General features: G+C 34.7%; 1 protein-coding gene and 1 long non-coding RNA gene across 2 annotated transcripts in view; both read right to left on the bottom strand.

Moving 5' to 3' along the window:
• The window catches only part of LOC134279148 (uncharacterized), a 30,003-nt gene extending 9,444 nt beyond the window's left edge, over positions 1-20,559 (bottom strand). Inside the window, exons 1-2 of the mRNA XM_062761510.1 lie at positions 20,486-20,559; positions 13,577-13,760 (exon numbers count right to left, since the gene is read on the bottom strand). Coding sequence (XP_062617494.1) covers positions 13,577-13,760; positions 20,486-20,545 — 244 coding nt within the window. The 5' untranslated portion in view covers positions 20,546-20,559. The remainder of the gene's footprint in view (positions 1-13,576; positions 13,761-20,485) is intronic.
• LOC134279147 (uncharacterized) lies at positions 506-10,399 on the bottom strand. The gene is made up of 3 exons (XR_009994577.1): positions 10,160-10,399; positions 2,447-2,590; positions 506-541 (listed from the first exon to the last, which is right to left on the bottom strand). It is a non-coding gene; the product is annotated as an uncharacterized LOC134279147 (long non-coding RNA).
• Positions 20,560-20,618: the final 59 nt, after the last annotated feature.

Here is a 20,618-nt window from a genome sequence, read left to right on the forward strand (position 1 = left end):
GATTAGGGTTCAATGATTAAAAATGTTATATAGTATACCATATATTACATGGCTTAATTCTCGGGCATTAATACCAGAATATTTGCCCCTCTGTGACAGGAAAGCCCTGGAGTGTTATGTCGCCCTTTGCCTTCGGCATAACACTCCAGGGCTTTCCTGTCACCGAGGGGCAAATATTCTGGTATGCTGCCCTTGAAGCCATGTAATATATGTATAATGTATCATTGCTTAACTTTTGCAAGCTTAAACTTAGAAATAACATAAATGGGCACACTGAATGGAAAAAAGACGGATTTAGTATGACAAAAGTTCCTCAAGAAGTATATCATTTACATGTATGCAGCAGGTCTGTTCATACAGAAGTGCTTTAAATCTTATGGGAGGTTCTGACACAAATGCTTCTTCCCTTTATTTTTCCAACTTCAGTCTTGACTTTCTTTGGCTTTCAATTGGTAAAATTCTGATGAACAATTAGGTCTTTCATTGCAGCTTGAGTGTATGTTGACATGTGGCCAAATTCAACACAGATGTGATTCTTAGCCTGAAAAAAAAACTTTACTTCAGTTACAGCCTTATTGACAGCTGGACACAGAATATACATGTAATAATGTAACATCTATTATAAAATTACCTATTACTGACTGATTATTGATATTCTAACCCGCACGAAACAGTCCGGGCGGCTTAGACACGGCTCAGGCACGGATTCCGTCTCCAGAAACCTGTGCTTTAGCATTCCGTGCTCCTATGTAAAGTATGTATGGAAAGCCGTGCCTAAAAGTGGTCGAGGCACGGACACGGCACGGGATATTGGCCGAATTATTTAAATGAGAACACACGGTTTTACAAAACCCGTGTCAGAAAGCCGTGCTAGTTTCCATATATAGACTCACGGATTCTGTAAACCCGTGTCTGAAACCCGTGTCCTTTTCCATATATGGAGACACGGTTTTTTGGAAACCTGTGTCAAAAAAGCCGTGCCGTATACCATATAAGGAGTCACAGGATCTGTGCATTTGTTTAGATCTAGATCATGGTCTTTAGAGAATCTCCTGATGTACATTTGGATGCCAAAATGGTGACTGATACCAAACTAACTTCACATTGCTTTACATTAATGCTTAGTTTTAGAATTTCAAAAGTTACAAATCTTTTTAATGTGTCCATTTACTTTCTGTTAAGATTAACTTTATCAGTTACAATCCATGCTAGTTTTAATTAAGATTTTAATGATAATGTACAATATTCAGTTGTAATTTAATCTAGTAGCTAAGTTTGCACAATCTAAGAAAGAATTTAGTTTAAATAAAACTTTCACTGCTAAGCACAGTGATGTCACATAAAATATATACTATATAAAGGATTAGTGAAAGTCCAACTAAAGTCACTCAAATAAACCTAATATAACTAGTTCATCATGTTCATTGTCAACAACACAATACAAGAAGATCATGAAAATTGAAAAATTGACTTATTTATTCTAGATTACACTTACTGCATTTAGTTCCAAAGTGAAGAAATTATCCCAGACTGACATAAATACAATTCCAACTGACATCTATTAGTTAAATATCCTTTAAAAAGAGCAAAAAGACACATTGACTTAGCTCATGACCATGAATCCCTCCAATTTAATATTCAAATAAAGGAAGTTATGATTGAGCATGCTCAGTAAAAAGCCGTGAGATTTAAATAAATAGTTTGAAGCAAAACCAGCCTGAGTTAAAAACCGTCTCCCTGGGACACGGATTCCGTGCCTCCACACAAGTTTCTGTGAGTGAGGATTCCTCACTTTCAGACACGGAAGCCGTGTCCGTGTCTTGGACAAGCAGAACCCGTGCGGTTTTTAAAAAACCCGTGCGAATCCCGTGTCTTAGCCGTGCCCAAGCCGTGCCTATTTCGCCTCGAACGGGAATAGCAATAGTTCCAATGAAATAAAAATAGCATGATACCTACAAAATAATATTTACATTCCACATGTGTTTAGCCTATGAAATGCATAGAATTTGGGGCATATAATACAACATTACATTGACAGTAAGCTCAAAAGGTAAATATTAAGTTTTTTTTTCAATTTTATGTTTATGTCACAGACCTTGAATACCATGCAACATCATATGGGAAAATCTCAAATTGAAGAGTTTAACATTCATTTTCTAGATTTGGCATGGCTCTTTCATTAATTTAAACTTACCCCAAAGATAATACAAAGGATTCTGAATTACATTAATTTTGCAGATGATACAGGGAGTTAAAATGTGCTGTATTCTTTGAATTCGCCCAACCGAGGACAGGGTGAAAGGGGCAACAATAAAAGGGGGCGAAATTTCCCGGTATACAGTAATATGTACATTTTATCAGTCTGACATGTACTATAATTATTTTAGCAAGTTTACTTTTTAAAATTTGAAAAGTTTATCAATTTAGAATTATAATTTTTTCATACCCAGCCAGATGGTTTCAGCATCACAGTTGTTTTTTAGCACATCTGGATCAAAGGGATTATACTGCAAAGTGTTGACTCAGGTTGTACATTTTGACTGCTTACTGATGGAAACTCCAGTCTGTTCCTTTGGCGGTTATTAAAAACCTATCGAGATAACATATCATCTGACAGTATTTAACTTACATGTGAACTTTATAGACTTCTCTGAAAATTTTATAGACCTTCCTTTTAATAAATTACTTCCGAACAAAAACTAATAAATGAATGTGTGCTGTAAACAAGAACTTAGAATCAGTGTCCTCAATAATGTTTCATTAAATGAGAATACATATAATATAATAATTGGTCAACTTTTTTTTTTTTTACAAAAAGACTTTTTATCATGTTATTTTACACTGTGTGTCATTACATCAAGTTTGTAGGAAAGACATCAACTCATATTCTAAAAATTATAAACATGGGAGCTATTTTTTCAGTCACTCAATGACAAAAGTAGATAGCCGACATATAGGGGGGGGGGGGGGGGTAAAAAATGGGGCCTATTGTTTGGGAGAACAATAGCTGACCTTTCCGTGACCTGTAGCTGACCTCTTTCTTGACCTGATAGTGACCTTAGTAAACAATAGAGCGTTATCCTTCTATTGAAAGTCGAGAGGAGGAAATAGCAATGGGGTAAAGGTGAACGATCTGATCGTGACCTGGAGACATACTTCCTTGACCGTGACGACAATAAATGGAAAGAAGGTTGAGAGCGTTAAGATAACGTGCGTTTTTAATGATCTGTTTGTGATCTGGATGCATCTACGTGTCAATAAGGGGGGGGGGGAAGGGTGAGAACAATAAGAAAACGTATGTATAGTTGAAAAAAGATACAAGAACTCTAACCACGGAATATTTAATCGTGGGTTAGCGATATCGTTAAAGTGCATCAGTTACGGCAAAACTTGGTGAATGGAACAGGGTTTCTCCCTGGTGTACGGTCTATTGTATGAGACGACAACGTATACGGTGAGAGGCTGAGGACAATAAAGATCTGATGTATGTATTGTATGAGAGGACAACAGGGTGTTATTAAAGGTTCTTAATCATTTGATGTCCACAGGAGTAACATGCATGGAAGAGCAGATCATTAAAATCAGTAACGGGAGAATATATTTACGGAATGGGCATTCCTTCATATAAATCAAAAAGTGGTTTATTCATAAAGAATTGAACATTTAGAGCATCGTTCAGATGTGTAAGAATATCTACTGTCGCGTAAACGGCATACAAAGAGCGGATTAAAATTTTGAAGTACATGTAGGTTTAATGATGCCCTGATTCGGTTCATGGATTACTGTCATAGTTTTCATGCAAGAGGAATCTTCTTACACTGTAAAGCTAGTGATGAGAAAGTGGAGCCAGGACATGAATGATCTCTTAGTGACCTGGAGAGGACATTTTTCATGCCCTAGAATATCTATCTCCTGCAATAAAGCAGAGGCATGGGGAAACGTTTTGTGACCAGGAAAGGATATCTCCCTGTCCTATGGTACGGGCAAGGTGTGAGGCAGTAATTTAGTCAAGGGATTAAAATGTCCAGAGTTTACGCAACGATAAATTCTTCATAAAGTTAGTTTATGGACAGTTGATACCAAAAACAAAAAAATGCATGGTTTGATATATATATTATTATGTGTGTTTTGAAATAAATAGTAAAGTATTTTTATCAAATTTCTAAAATATTAGGAATTTGTTTACCTTCTTCCATACAACTTTTCATCACAGAAAATACCGTTTTTGTAAAAAATTGAATGAAGATATTAAAATATGTGCGATCAAATTTATCATTATAAACATGATTTAAATTGTAATTTTCATGGTTTGTAAAGAAAAACAACAAACAAAATATATCATCTGTCCTTATTCCCACACGAAGATGGGAATAAGCATCTGAAGTAAAAGGGGGTTGGGTGATCTGGGGTCATGGTGTGCAATAAATGAAAAAGTTGCCTTACTATCGTGTGACCTATCAAATTGAAGGTCTCGACGAGTAGAGTTAAGCCCGGGGGTGATCTGGGGTCACTGGGTGCAAAATGAAAATAAGTAGCTTTAAAGTAATCGTATGACCTATCAAATGAATGTGTGGATGAGTAGAATTCAATCCCGGGAGGCATTAAGTCCCAAAATCAAAACTGGTTATGCAGGGTATCGCGTAAAGTATCAAACTGATATTGTCAATGAAAAGAGGTCTATGCACACGACAGCCATTTGATGAAGTGATATGCTCCGCAAATATAATGTATCCGGGGGGAGGGCACGGCGCGGCAATCTTCTTCGCCGGTGACCTCGGATTACCGGGAACCTAGGATAACGGGAATTGGAATTCCGGAAAACCGTTTTCGCGGAATCTGTAGAGTTCCGGAATCCAGAACTTCCGGAAATAGATTGATGAATATCAAATTTCGCTTTCATTCGAAATTTTGTATAAAAGAGAGTAAGGTCAAGTAAACAATTCATTTCTTACTGGACCGCCATGCACTCCACATCGTGTACTGTTTGTCAGTGCACATTTTCACGGCAAGATAATTTGAGGAGGCACGAACAACTTGCTCATGGAAGAAGCCACCCCTACCCTACAACAAGTGTATCCTATTTCAAGCAAGACGAAACTCCTCATCCTCCTCCTCCTCCTCAGGATTTCACTCCTCCTCCTCCTCCTCCTCATTTCACTCCTCCTCCTCCTCCTCCTCCTCCTCCTCAGTGTTTTCAGCTTCCTCCCCCTCCTCCTCAGTGTCTTCAACCTACTCTTCCTCCTCAGTGTATCACATCTGCTCCTCAGATTGTCACTATTCCTCCTCCTCCGCTTCATCAAAGATCAATGGCAAATGATGAGCATTTTAAGTTTGTTCATCCCTTTACAATGATTGTTGCTGGACCAACGATGTGTGGAAAATCAACCTGGATAAAGGAAATGCTGCTCAACATTGAAGGAGTCATTTGTCCTGTACCTGGAAGAATAGTAAGGATTTATAAGCGATGGCAGCCCCTTTACGATGAATTGAAGTGTCGGATTCCATGTATAACATTTATTCAAGGCATCACAGAAGATATAAAATCGGATACATTCATTGACCCTTGTGACAAAACATTGTTAATTATTGACGACATGATGAAGGATGCAACCCAGGATCGAGAAATTTGTGAAATTTTCACCGAAGGTGCACACCATCGTAACCTCAGTGTGATCTGCATCATGCAGAACTTATTCAACAAAGGGAAAGAAAATCGAACAATGAGTTTGAACACTCAATACATAGTTCTATTTAAAAATCCCAGAGATCGACAGCAAATTGCAACCCTGGCAAGGCAGATGTATCCTGGCAATGCCAAGAAGTTACTTGATGCATATGAACAAGCAGTTGCCATACCATATGGATCATTAATTGTGGATTTGAAGCAATCCACTCCTGAATGGAGTCGATTTCAGACGAATGTATTTGAACCATATATAAGAGAACAACTGAACATGAATTGTCATTTGATTCAAAACCATCAAGGAGTGAGAACGTCTCCAGAGCAAATCTGTGACGAGACTGTTCCAAGCATCAAGGATCAAATACAAAAGATGGCCTACCAGAAATCCACCCAGGAGTATCCTCAATTCAATCCTGCGACAGCAAAGGAACCCACTGTATCTCAAGACCTACGTTCCTTTCCATGGCCTTCAAAACATAATACTGAAAATGTATACCCGACATGTGTTGAATGCGGAACTATGTTTGCCAGTTCCTATGATTTGCAACGACACATCAAAAACGGCTGTCCAATGGAAGAAGACACAGATGACAATGATATAATGACTGACTCCAGTGAAGAAGATGACGATGAAGGTTTTACTCCTTTAATTGACGAAGTGTGGGATGAAAACCAATCACAGTTTGACAAAAAAATCCATCAGTTGATGGAGGAAAATTCAAAACTTTCTGTCACTGAAGCAAGGGAAGACGTTAGCGAGATGATGCTACCGAAAGACAGAGCTTTGTTGCTGAAGAAATATAAAAGAATCCTGGTCATTTGGGCAAAATTGAATAAAAGCAAACTACATCGAGAAATCAAGAAGGCAGTATCAAACCTCATGGAAGAACAGGATATGGATCTAGATAAGGCCATTTCCCGCGTTCTCAAGAAATATAAACCGGAGTTCGAGGAGTTACTAGAAGCTGACGGTGATTATTACAAGGATGAGACAGATGAAGAATCGGTCGATGAACCTGTAGACTCAGAGTGATGATAAGAATCTTGATTTTTTCATCAGAAAAAACTTGGTAATGGGAATGTATATCAAATGGACAAATATCTTCTGTACATGGACATTTTCCCTTTGACAATGATGTAGAATATCTAAGAATTGTATAGAAAAATAATCTAGTGAGTTATATACATGAATCTGCAATAAATATGTTACTGACACTGGATTGAGTTTCTTGTTATCTATGATGCGTGTATAATTTGTCAGACCTCAAATCTTTTTCAAAATGAAATTACATTTCCGGAAGTTCTGGATTCCGGAACTCTACAGATTGCGAGAAAACGGTTTTCCGGAATTCCAGTTCCCGTTATCCTAGGTTCCCGGTAATTCGAGGTCACCGGCGAAGAAGATTGCCGCGCCGCGCCCTCCCCCCGGATACATTATATTTGCGGAGCATATCACTTCATCAAATGGCTGTCGTGTGCATAGACCTCTTTTCATTGACAATATCAGTTTGATACTTTACGCGATACCCTGCATAACCAGTTTTGATTTTGGGACTTAATGCCTCCCGGGATTGAATTCTACTCATCCACAAATTCATTTGATAGGTCATACGATTACTTTAAAGCTACTTATTTTCATTTTGCACCCAGTGACCCCAGATCACCCCCGGGCTTAACTCTACTCGTCGAGACCTTCAATTTGATAGGTCACACGATAGTAAGGCAACTTTTTCATTTATTGCACACCATGACCCCAGATCACCCAACCCCCTTTTACTTCAGATGCTTATTCCCATCTTCGTGTGGGAATAAGGACAGATGATATATTTTGTTTGTTGTTTTTCTTTACAAACCATGAAAATTACAATTTAAATCATGTTTATAATGATAATTTTGATCGCACATATTTTAATATCTTCATTCAATTTTTTACAAAAACGGTATTTTCTGTGATGAAAAGTTGTATGGAAGAAGGTAAACAAATTCCTAATATTTTAGAAATTTGATAAAAATACTTTACTATTTATTTCAAAACACACATAATAATATATATATCAAACCATGCATTTTTTTGTTTTTGGTATCAACTGTCCATAAACTAACTTTATGAAGAATTTATCGTTGCGTAAACTCTGGACATTTTAATCCCTTGACTAAATTACTGCCTCACACCTTGCCCGTACCATAGGACAGGGAGATATCCTTTCCTGGTCACAAAACGTTTCCCCATGCCTCTGCTTTATTGCAGGAGATAGATATTCTAGGGCATGAAAAATGTCCTCTCCAGGTCACTAAGAGATCATTCATGTCCTGGCTCCACTTTCTCATCACTAGCTTTACAGTGTAAGAAGATTCCTCTTGCATGAAAACTATGACAGTAATCCATGAACCGAATCAGGGCATCATTAAACCTACATGTACTTCAAAATTTTAATCCGCTCTTTGTATGCCGTTTACGCGACAGTAGATATTCTTACACATCTGAACGATGCTCTAAATGTTCAATTCTTTATGAATAAACCACTTTTTGATTTATATGAAGGAATGCCCATTCCGTAAATATATTCTCCCGTTACTGATTTTAATGATCTGCTCTTCCATGCATGTTACTCCTGTGGACATCAAATGATTAAGAACCTTTAATAACACCCTGTTGTCCTCTCATACAATACATACATCAGATCTTTATTGTCCTCAGCCTCTCACCGTATACGTTGTCGTCTCATACAATAGACCGTACACCAGGGAGAAACCCTGTTCCATTCACCAAGTTTTGCCGTAACTGATGCACTTTAACGATATCGCTAACCCACGATTAAATATTCCGTGGTTAGAGTTCTTGTATCTTTTTTCAACTATACATACGTTTTCTTATTGTTCTCACCCGTCCCCCCCCCCCTTATTGACACGTAGATGCATCCAGATCACAAACAAATCATTAAAAACGCATGTTATCTAAACGCTTTCAACCTTCTTTCCATTTATTGTCGTCACGGTCAAGGAAGTATGTCTCCAGGTCACGATCAGATCGTTCACCTTTACCCCATTGCTATTTCCTCCTCTCGACTTTCAATAGAAGGATTACGCTCTATTGTTTACTAAGGTCACTATCAGGTCAAGAAAGAGGTCAGCTACAGGTCACGGAAAGGTCAGCTATTGTTCTCCCAAACAATAGGCCCCATTGTTTACCCCCCCTATATGTCGGCTATACTACTGACAAATCATGAAATGTGCATGATTTTTAGCTCACCTGAGCCGAAGGCTCAAGTGAGCTTTTCTGATCAAAATTTGTCCGTCGTCTGTCGTTGTCGTTGTCGTCGTCGTTGTCGTCGTCGTCGTAAACTTTTCACATTTTCATCTTCTTCTCAAGAACCACTGGGCCAATTTCAACCAAACTTGGCACAAAGTATCCTTGGGTGAAGGGGATTCAAGTTTGTTCAAATGAAGGGCAACGCCTTTTTCCAAGGGGAGATAATCATGAATTTGTTAAAAATTAATGGCATTTTTAAAAAATCTTCTTCTCCAGAACCGCTGGGCCAGGAATTATGAAACTCATGTGGTAGCATCCTCAGGTAGTGTAGATTCAAGTTTGTTCAAATCATGACCCCTGGGGCAAGGGTGGGGCCAAAATGGCCGACCCAAGTTTAACATAGGAATATATAAGAAAAATCTTTAAAAATCTTCTTCTCCAGAACCACTGGGCCAGGAAAGATGTAACTCATGTGGAATCATCCTCAAGTAGTGTAGATTCAAGTTTGTTCAAATCATGACCCCCGGGGCAAGGGTAGGGCCAAAATGGCCGACCCAAGTTTAACATAGGAATATATAGGGAAAATCTTTAAAAATCTTCTTCTCCAGAACCACTGGGCCAGGAAAGATGAAACTCATGTGCAGATTCAAGTTTGTTCAAATCATGACCCCATGGGCAAGGGTGGGGCCAAATGGCCGACCCAAATTTTACATAGGGATATATAGGGAAACCTTTAAAATCTTCTTTTCAAGTACTTCAAAGCTATAATTAGTGATATTTATATGGAATCATCCTCAAGTAGTGTAGATTCTAGTTTGTTCAAATGATGATTGCCTGGAGGGGGGGGGGAGTAGATTCAAGCCCAATGTGCTCAGGTGAGCGCTGTGGCCCCTGGGCCTCTTGTTTTGCTATTTTCTCATTGGTGTGAATAAATTCAATATTGTTTTAAAGGACAAGTACAAAATATCTGTATTAAAAGAATAAGAACTCACTGCATCAATGGTGTCATTGACTCATTCTATGCACTGCCCATAGCAGCCACGTGAATTTTTTTCCCTTCATTTTTGAGATGAGACAAAAGCGTACATACATCAGATTATACTTCTGCATTTACTCGATGAGCTAACCTTTCATCATGATGTAAATAAATTGTGTCTTCTTAGAAGACATTACGTACTAAACATAGTGAACAAGAAGGCTCGGTCGGAACGTTTTGTTGTATTTACCTGAAAATCATGGGGTACATCTTGATCTTGTCGTGCAGGTTGTACCTAGAAATAAAATCGCCTGAACGGTTGTTGCAAGGTACCAAACAGCATAGATCGGTACACTTCTTGGATACAAAAACAACCGAATAAAGTGTTGTTTTTTTTCTTTGAAAATAAAAGAGACTGTCTCTCTGTCAACATGGTGGCGGAAAACGGCCAGGGAATTGTCGTAAATTCCTAATGTCGGAAGAAGATTCGAAAAGCCAATTTTGAATGATTTTATCAGAATTCTATTGAAAATTACTTTATTTGTCTATCAAATCGTTGCTTGTGGTCCATTAAATTACTCTTATAAATAAATGAGACGTAATAACGAGTATCACGACATCAGCAGTGATCAGCCTATTTTCAGCAGTACGAGTTGCGCGGTAGATTTGATTTCGTCACGTTCGAATCACCTTAAGGTAGAACCTATGTCGAAGAAGTCTTTGTCACAAGATTTTCAAACTTTTCATAATGATAAATTAACACTTGCTTATCAATCAGTTGAAAGTACATGATATGTTTCCTTGTTATTTAATGTAGTACAGCCAGTCAAACATGGGATGATAATTACATATTGCGAGTTCAAAATTTCAGTCATTTTAGGGGTACTTGTCATGCAAAGTAGGCAAAAAAATCACAAAATTACTTCTTAAAACATCTTTGTTTTTATTGATTATCAATTGAACAGTATTAAACAATATTTCCTGAGAATAAATTATTTTTTATTCAATTGACATAAAAGATCAGTCCACATTTTAAAAACCATAGGCAAATGAACTCTGTTAATTTTCAGTCAAATATCCACCCTACATTTGTAAATATTTTTCAGAAGTCTTTGTCACAATGTTTTCAATCTTTAATATGATAAAGAACATACCCAAATGATTACAAAAAGTGATTAAAATATATACCTTTCCCTTCTAACTAATGAGAGAACGGTTATTTACAGATGCTAAAATTCTTGACCTTTTTGCACTTACATGGGATTTATTAAATGACTGTTTGGGGTTACTTAAAGAATTAAAATGTTTATCAAAAATTGTACTTTAAATTTAAAAAGATTATATTTAATAGAAAAATTGTAATCAAACTCCAAGAATATGAATAAGTAACAAATAATTATGAAAAGGAATGCACATCATTTCATTATAGTTATCACAAAATGTATACACAATCTACAACACATACATCTTTGACTTAGACACATTTCATCAAGATATTACACTATTTAGTTGGCAACTGAAGATTTTTTTTAAGGATTTTTGCATTCCTTCAAAATAGTTACATACCATTTACATTATTACAGTAAGTTGTGTACATTGTCATTTCATTACACGAGATAGTCTTGGATTTGTCAATTTAATTAAGGTCAAGATCTAGTAAATGAAAGGAATCTACATGTTTCTCTAATTCAAGAAATATATTGTCATAGCATTATAACCAAAAAATATACAAACTGAGTTAAGATTATTTTGGCATGATTTTAAATTGAATTCTGTGAATTAAAAATGCATTATTTTCTACCATTTCTATTGAAGCTGTAAAGTACGGGAAAAGTGACATTGAATTAATTATGACGTCATAATGGATCTAGCACAGGGTAAACACACTCACTAGTTATGATGTCATACGACGTAGGTTCTACGTTAAGTAAAAAATTTTATGTTTAAATACCCAGATGTACAGGAATCAACAGCGAGGGTTAATAATATCATTAGCGTCGAGCATTTGACTTAAAATAAAAAGTACGATATATTTCTTTTACAAAGTATAACTTTTTCGTAGATTTTATTGATCACTGTTTGTTATTTTGCCATTTTTTTAAATATATAATATTTTTGTATTTATTTTTATCTGAATGAAACACAGATGGAGATAACAAACCATATTATTTAAATATAATTCAAGATCAACAGTTCTTAAAGCAATACAAAATTTGAGCAGAGCAAACACGGAATTTAATTTCATAATGTAGAACTTGTTCGTACCGTCAGCTGTAAAAACCATTATAAAAAAGTATAATACAATGATAATGGCTTATTATGTTTTATGTGAGGAAGCCAAATAATGTTCTGAGTTGAACAAATTAAATAGAATTTTGTTCTTCATCAACTGTTAACTATCCCCTCCTGAAAAAAAGAGTTATATTCTTTCATATGAAAAAAAATTTAATTCCATGAATTCTCTCTACCAAATAGTCGTTTGTCTTAATTCCCGTCAAAAAGAGCAATATATGGTAAGTGTCTCAAATGGCCCCCTAAAATGAATATCTTACTTTTAATTTAGTTTTAACTTTACTTTGCACGGCTATACATGCGACCTTTATTGTTAATTTTCAATTTGATCAAAATGCCGTTAGAATAGAAATATGACATCACAAAGTTCATGTTTTCCCGCAATGTTAGCATTTTTTGTATAAAACTGCTCATTTTCAAGCAGTTTTTCTTCCAAAAAATATTAAGCGCAAACTAGAACATACTTTAATTTTTTACCAAAGATGTATCTATTTAATACTAATTTCTGACAGAAAAATTATGCATGTTCTACAATGCGCTCTATGTTTCCCATAAGAAAAAACATCAAGAAAAAGACATTTTTGGCATTTTTTGTTAGATATAAATCTTATAAAAAAGTGTTATTTCCGTCCTCATTTACAGCCAATGAAAGCATATAAATGTGAAAAATATATCGGAAATATATCTTATATAATCTCTTCTACAACAAATATCAATTAAACATATCTGAATGTCATTCTAAAATGCTGATTTTTAGGGGGCCAAAATTGGCTCTTAACATATATAGTCCGTTTTGGCAAAGTTGTTCTGTTGGATAATAAGAAATTGTGAAAGACAACGACATCGAAAGACAACATGCAAATTTGAATCTCGTACAAACCTGTTTTAACATGTATAGATCTGTCCTGTTACAATACGTGAAGAAAAATCATATTTACCGCCTAAAATTAGAAGTCCATTATAATACTGAGTAAAATTACTGCATTTCTCAGCTTAAAAAAAAATCATAACCAGAAACATATATTGTTAATTATACAAATCGTTACTTTAAAAAAAAAAATAATATGGACATTGAAGATTAAGGCGTCGGTTTGACCCCCACCCCCCACCGCGCAATAGTATCAATGACTTTGTATCCTACTGTTCGACGTGGAGACCGGTACTTTGGATGAAACTGTATATACCGACATCCCGTGTCGCAGTAGGCAGTGGGTGCTTGCACGGAAATTCCCATTTGCTCAATGGCCGTATGTGCTGAGTATAGAACAAAATTTGCATTGGCAAGTGGTGGGTCTCCGTACGAGTGTAACATTCTAGAGAGGGACGTTAAACAACAAACAAACTAACAAATTGTTGACATTCGATGAGACAATACCTTTCTCAATCGATGTAGCTGGTTGATCATAACAGAATTGCAGTAACGCTGATCGTTGTTCATTAGGAGTACACTGGTACCTATCTGGATTGGTACAGTTTAAGTCACGTGATGCCTTCTCCCATGACGATTTGTTGGTTGGGCAAATATCAACCTCTTTTACTTGAAGATTCTTGCCTTCATTCTGTTAATAAGATCATTCATTTTATCAAAAATCAAAATAACGACACAAGAGCTACAAATAAGGCGAAATAAACATGAACAGACGTGAGAGAAAAGTAGAAGGTACTTGTCTCAATTTTCAATAAAATATATTAAGAAAATTGGTAAGTATTAGGGAAAACAAACCCACTCTGAGACAATCAGGGGAGAGAGTTTTTTTTCTAAAATTACCTGGTTCACTGAATTCCTTTCACATTATATGAATTTGAAAATAGTTTTGGAGAAGAATTTGGTCAGGTGAAATACACATGTTAGGCTCCGATTGACATGCAGTAGAGTAAAATGAAATGCATTTCTATTTTAGCATCCATTTCATGATTTCAAAAAAATGTGTCCTCCTCCAACTGCCTGGCAAAGAAGGATTATAACTTCTTAAACTGCAGATAACCTTTTTTTTGTTATTTCAGAATGTTTACAAACCGTCAGCAATTGTTTTAATTTTAATCTAAAAACTTTATTTTAAAAACAATATTTTAATCAATAGCATTCTCTGCTTTAAATATTTGGACTTTTGAAAATATATAATATTAAACACATTATTGTACAATTGATACGGTACTTTCAAGAATACTGCAATTGGGGAAAATGTGAAATTTTCAAATCTATTTTAGTATAATATATAGGGCTGTGCAATATTACCGGTATATCGGTATATTGCGGTATTATCCATCACGATAATATATCGCGATATGAAAGTCAGATACCGGTATTTCACGATATTTATAAAATATATAAAAAACTCCTGTATTGTAGAAACTGCTGAAATAATACTTGTAACTTCCCCAGGCCTTTTCAATCTAGTAAAAAAAAAATACTTCGTCAGCTTTCAGAGGCAGATAGAGAGAAAAGAGAGAGAGACGGGAAGCTTTTCATTCACTGTCAATTTTAAATTTCTTACTTTAAAATAAAATAATTAATAAAAAGACTTTTAAATAAAATTATTAAAAAGGAAAATACATAAAACATTTCTACAGGGTGTTTACCATGTGTACTGTGGTTCTCAAAATCTCATGGAATCTACACGATCGACAATGAATGTTAAGTTCAAGATACATATTACAAGTAAATGGCCATCCATGTTTTCACTTGATACAGTGTTTTTTTTATTATTTTTTAACAAGTTTCATGTCATTTTAAACACCTTCATGCTATACCAGTAGCATGTATATTAAAACAATAGAAACAGGCCAATGCCGTTCCTGATCGTATGTCATAATGTGAAATTAGGTCGGGTCAGACTAAAACACCAAACGCCCAAAAATAGGTCACAATTTCTTTCTGGCTTTAATTTTATTCTGTGACCACATAAAATTTATATATATTATGTATTGTTTTAATCATTTAGTTACATTTTATGCTATTTCAATAAAACAACCCCCCCCCAAAAAAAAAAAAACGTATAAAGAATATACTATGCATAAACTTTTTTTTTTTTTTCAATTTGAAAATACATCAAATGAATACATTTTGTTTTAATTTTTTACCTGGTTTTCGATTAAAAGTTATTATAATTTTGTGTGCGATTAATGTCTTATCCCCCGCCCCCTTTAATATTTATAGATAAATTCAAATAGTCTTTGAAATTGACAGCATTTTAAACTTTCTGCACAAATTTATTTATGATAATTAATCTACAATATATTGCAATATATTGCAATATTCAACATAAATATTGCAATATATCGCAATATGGTTTTCACTCGCAATACCCAACTCTAATAATATATTACACGTAGTATTTGCAGTAAAACTGCGAAAGATATTTTTTTCCCTTTCTTCTTTCTTTTTATTTTAAATACAGGGCTACCCCTAACAAATTAATGCTATAGTAAACTATAAACTATAGTTAACTATAGTTAACCCTATTTTTGTAATTTCTTGATTATCTCCTTTTGTACTAAGTTTGGTCAAAATTGGCCCAGTGGTTCTTGAGAAGAAGTCGAAAATGTGAAAAGTTTACAGACGGACAGACAGACAGACAGACGGACAGACGGACGGACAGCTAGACGGACGGACGACGGACAAAATGTGATTAGAAAAGCTCACTTGAGCCTTCGGCTCAGGTAAGCTAAAAACTACGTACGATTCATGAGGCGAGTTGGCCATTCGAGTTATTAAATATCTATATGTAAAAGTAACGAAAAACCAACCTTCTCAACACAGTATTAAACTGAAGGAGAGTCGTGTATTTAGAAAAAAACGTAATCAAGCCCCCTCCCCTTTTCCCCTCCATTCATATACATGTATACCCGCTACTCGTATCCCACACCAAAAAAAATCGGATCTCGCTACCGATTTCTGAAAATATTGTAAATTGTACACAAGGACAGTCCGCTGTTTGAGGCCAGAGAGGGCGTTAAATGTTTGAAAAATAAAAGAAAAACAAGATGTGTTTGTGAAATACTATGCGCCCGACGGCAACAAAGTTAAAAAAAAAGTTTAGCATATAGGTCACAGTAAAGGTCACAAGGTCATTGACCTTGGTGTCATTTGAAAGCTTAATTAATAAGCATACTAAATAAGAACTCTCTATCTCTCATGCTTCAAAAGTTTAGGCAAAAATTCAAAAAAGCTATTTTTAGCATATAGGTCAGTAAAGGTCATAAGGTTATGATCTTGGAGACATTCAAAACAGCTTTATTTGTAGAGTATGCATACCAAATATAAAGTCTATATCTCTCATGGTTCAAAAGTTATGGCAAAAGTTCGAAAAAGCTATTTTTAGCATACAGGTCACAGTAAAGGTCACAAGGTCATTAACCTTGACGTCATTTGAAAGAACTTTATTGGTAGAGTATGCATACTCAATATAAAGTCTCTATATCTCTTTGTTCAAAAGTTTTGGCTAAAGTTCGAAAAAACTATTTTTAGCATATAGGTAACAGTCAAGGTCACAAGGTCATTGACCTTGATGTCATTTGAAAGAACTTTATTAGTGGAGTATGCATACCAAATATGAAGTCTATATCTCTAATGGTTCAAAAGTTAAGGCGAAGGTTAACGTTGACAACAGACAGACAGACAAACAGATAAACAGACAAACAGACAGGACAAAAACAATATACGCCTCGGATCTATCGATCAGGGCGCATAAAAATTGCGCTTTACCATTATTAATTTTTTTTTTCAAGTTAACGAAAGAACGTCAGTCACTACATACGTTAAATGTAGAATTTGCATCCACTTCCCATAACTATATATGGCATATTAGCAATTCTATATAGCAAAAAGCAATGTATATTCATGCTTTTACGTTTAATACATGTATGTTCTCTATACTACGAATTGCCTTCGTATTATACAGATTGAAAATAAAGTAAAAGTTCTTATAACGGTTGAGGTAAATCATTCACAATTTACTTTAGAAAAGAATAGAGGCATACAAAGTGAGGACTATTCTATTTCCGACTCTCAGTTTTCAAAGTTCGTATTAGAAAACAATCATTTTCAAAAAATAGGTAATGAAAAATGTCTTTGATATTTATTTCATGAATTTAATGGCATAAAGGTTTGGCGTGTCAGGAAGACAAAAATATTCCTACAGTATTTGAATACTCTAAACAAGGTATAGCAATAAAATATGCATGATTTGTTTTAGGTTTTCTTGATAAAGGCCGGCGTTAATCTCTATATTACACGATCGTCTTATCAGTATAGAGTTTCAGACTAGCTGGTTTATAAGTAAACGAGTTTGCTGGGGCATATCTTTTTTTTTCTTTAGGAAAAAAAACATAAAATTTCATACAGAATGGGTTCAGAGTACTTTTATTTTTAAACAATGAAATTATCTTCCGTGCATTGTAAATACATATCAGTATGCATAAGGAAAGTTTACCAATTCATATTCCCAAATAATTTTAATGGCTATAATATACTGACACGCAGAAGAAACACGCTACAAGCAGTAATTTACAAATGTTTGATTTTTTATCTTATGATTTTCAAATGCGAATAAATGAAAGGCTAAACTCACTTTTCAGAACCTCAGAGATTTGATAAAAATGTTAAATGTTTATCTCTTTACTTTACTAAGTAAATTATGACCTTTAAAACACCCCCCTCCAAGCCATTCAAGTAAAACGTACAAGTCTGCCCTAAACAACAACTGCAGCTTAATTTCTACGATACAATAGGTTCATTAATATCGCGATCTCAGCGATTGAATAATTCTTTGACAATTTTAAATGCCCGTTTTTCAGATATTTAGGTCGAATTTTCTCTAACTTAGAGCAGTGTAGTTACCCTTGGATTTCTGGTACAAGGATTGTCCTTAATGCATATGATACGTAAGACCCTGTTGAGGCGAAATCTAGTGAAATTCGCATCAGCTACTATCCATCACTTTTACATTGAAATTTTCCAGCTAGAGCAATGGAAATGCGTACATAAGCCCTTTTCAAGAAGCCTTATCATTGTTACGGGAAACGAAAGGAGAGTTTATTTTTTGAAATATTGCTGCATTACTTATGATGAACAGTAAAAAAAACCCTTTAACCTCCATAATATTGCCAAATGTTCTTTTAAACATGCAATTTTTTATTTTTGTTAAGCAGACTCAAACTTGACTTCCGGTTATGGTATGGAAATCGTTCAACCGTTAATTTACCAATGTTTACCAAATTGAAGATATTTAAAATTTTAAGATACAAAATTCTTTACTTTACATAATTATTTCTCCCTTAAAGGTACTTGGACACAGATTTGAAGTTAATATTTTCTGTATACTACACAGTAATATGACGAATTATATATTTTATTAGCATTTCACACAAAAATTAATTCATTTAAAAGTTATTAAAACTTCAAATTTTTTGGCGGGTTTGATTGACACATCCTTGCACTTTCACATATTTTAACTTTATTCTTAATCCTTCAGAAAAATGGCAATCTTGTTGTGTTTTAATGAGACATTTTAGAACTTTAATCCAGAAAAATAATTTTATTCGGAGTAGAAATGTTAGAAAGCAAAACGCCTTCACAAGTATCGTCATTCCGAGCTAAGTCGTGTGTGCAAATCGATCACACTCGTGTTATGTACACAGTTTTTGTAAACAAGACAGGAGCTCTGTTTTTGTTGATGTTTTGATTTCACCGGGTGCGTTCAATTGTTAAAGTCTGCTCACCACAACTGCACGGACTGAGAATATATTGTGTGTTTGTTTTGCTTTCGAACATATCTATACTCTGAATTTTCTGGATTATAGTATTAATATTTCTCAATTATACACAACAAGATTGCCACTTTTCATAAGTATTAAAAGTAAAATTAAAATTTGTAAAAGTGGAAGGATGTGTCAATCAAACCCGCCCAAAATTTGAAATTTTAATAACTTTTAAATGAAATAAGATTTTTAATTAATTTTTGTGTGTAATGCTATTAAAATATATAATTCGTTATATTATATAGAGAAAAAAATAACTTCAAATCTGTGTCCAAGTACCTTTAAACAGGGTGTTGCGTTTCTTTTGCGTGTCAGTATACATCCATTTTCCACTACATATACTTACAGTAAATTTACAAAATTATCAATCAGTGCGTAATTCAATTAAAAAGAATAAAGAACTGTGCAGTCCTGTACGTGTTGTAGATGACGTTATGTTCAGACAACGCAATTCTCTTTAAGACAACAAATGTTCCTTTTAAAAAAAATACTTTGTCTCTGATCATGCGCTGAAACAGGATCTTCCTCGCCTTGCTAAAATTTGTTAAAATTATACATAACGCAGGTGCGATTAAAGTCATTTATACAACGTAAACCCTCAATTTTTATAACGTCACAATTATTGTAACGTCATTTACGTGTGACCTTACGTTTTTTGGCAATTTAAAAATTTACGTTGGCAGCGAAAGGGTTAAATAACTTTTTGGACATGTTGACCTTTGGCAAAACCTTAACTAATTTACTCACAAACGAATATATACGATGGTGTTACTATACCCCTCCTCTCAATCCCGTTGCACTGGGATACAGATGATTATATTAGAAATAAACTGTTCGTGAATTTAAAAAATACAAGGAAGATCGTGTGGAATATATTATATGTAAGCGTAAATACATAAGGAAACGTTTTTAGATGTTTGGATCCAGGAATACCCCCTTCTTATTCAACTACCAGTATATATACTTTATTTTTAAAGTTAGCAGCTTTAAAAGACAGGGTTTGAAAGCATAATATGCTACTAATTTCACAAGTTAATACGTGTCTAAAGATAATTTATCTCGTCCTGATCAAACCATTAAAAAGCACAATAAATATTTATTCAACTTTCTTTCTGTTTGGATTCAGAACTCGTCATTTCCTTTTGTTGTACTAGAGATGCTAATACACTTTCGAGAAAAAATGTTTTAAGTTAAATCAATACATTAATGTCCGGGGGGGGGGGGGGGGGGGGGGGGCAAATACATGTAATGTCCTTAGCAACAAAGAACGTACGTTTTATAACTGTCACGAGTGGGAAAAATAATCAACTACTAACATACCTCGTACGAGGTGAGGACCTTGTGTATCATTAAGTTAAAGAATTGCCAACATCGTTTACAAATGTATATATTTTATATGAGAGATAATTGCAGTAATTGCGTTCAGATATACTAAAATTAATCTTAATGCAATTTGTTAAGTTTTCATTTAATTCCTACTTTCGTTTTGAATAAAGAATTTAAATAAAAGGAAAAAGGAACATACCGATGTTACAAAGAAGTTCCACAGAAACAGAACAGACCATAACGCGGTCATCCACAGCATTTTTCTTATATATACCATTTAGTTAACCTTTCACATTTTATAAACTACTATGGCCACATTTTTTTCTTGCAGA

The sequence above is a fragment of the Saccostrea cucullata genome, unplaced genomic scaffold (assembly GCF_032062105.1).
Source record: "Saccostrea cucullata isolate Sc308-1 unplaced genomic scaffold, CSIRO_AGI_Scuc_v1 ctg1603, whole genome shotgun sequence".
Taxonomy (NCBI): Eukaryota; Metazoa; Mollusca; class Bivalvia; order Ostreida; family Ostreidae; genus Saccostrea; species Saccostrea cuccullata.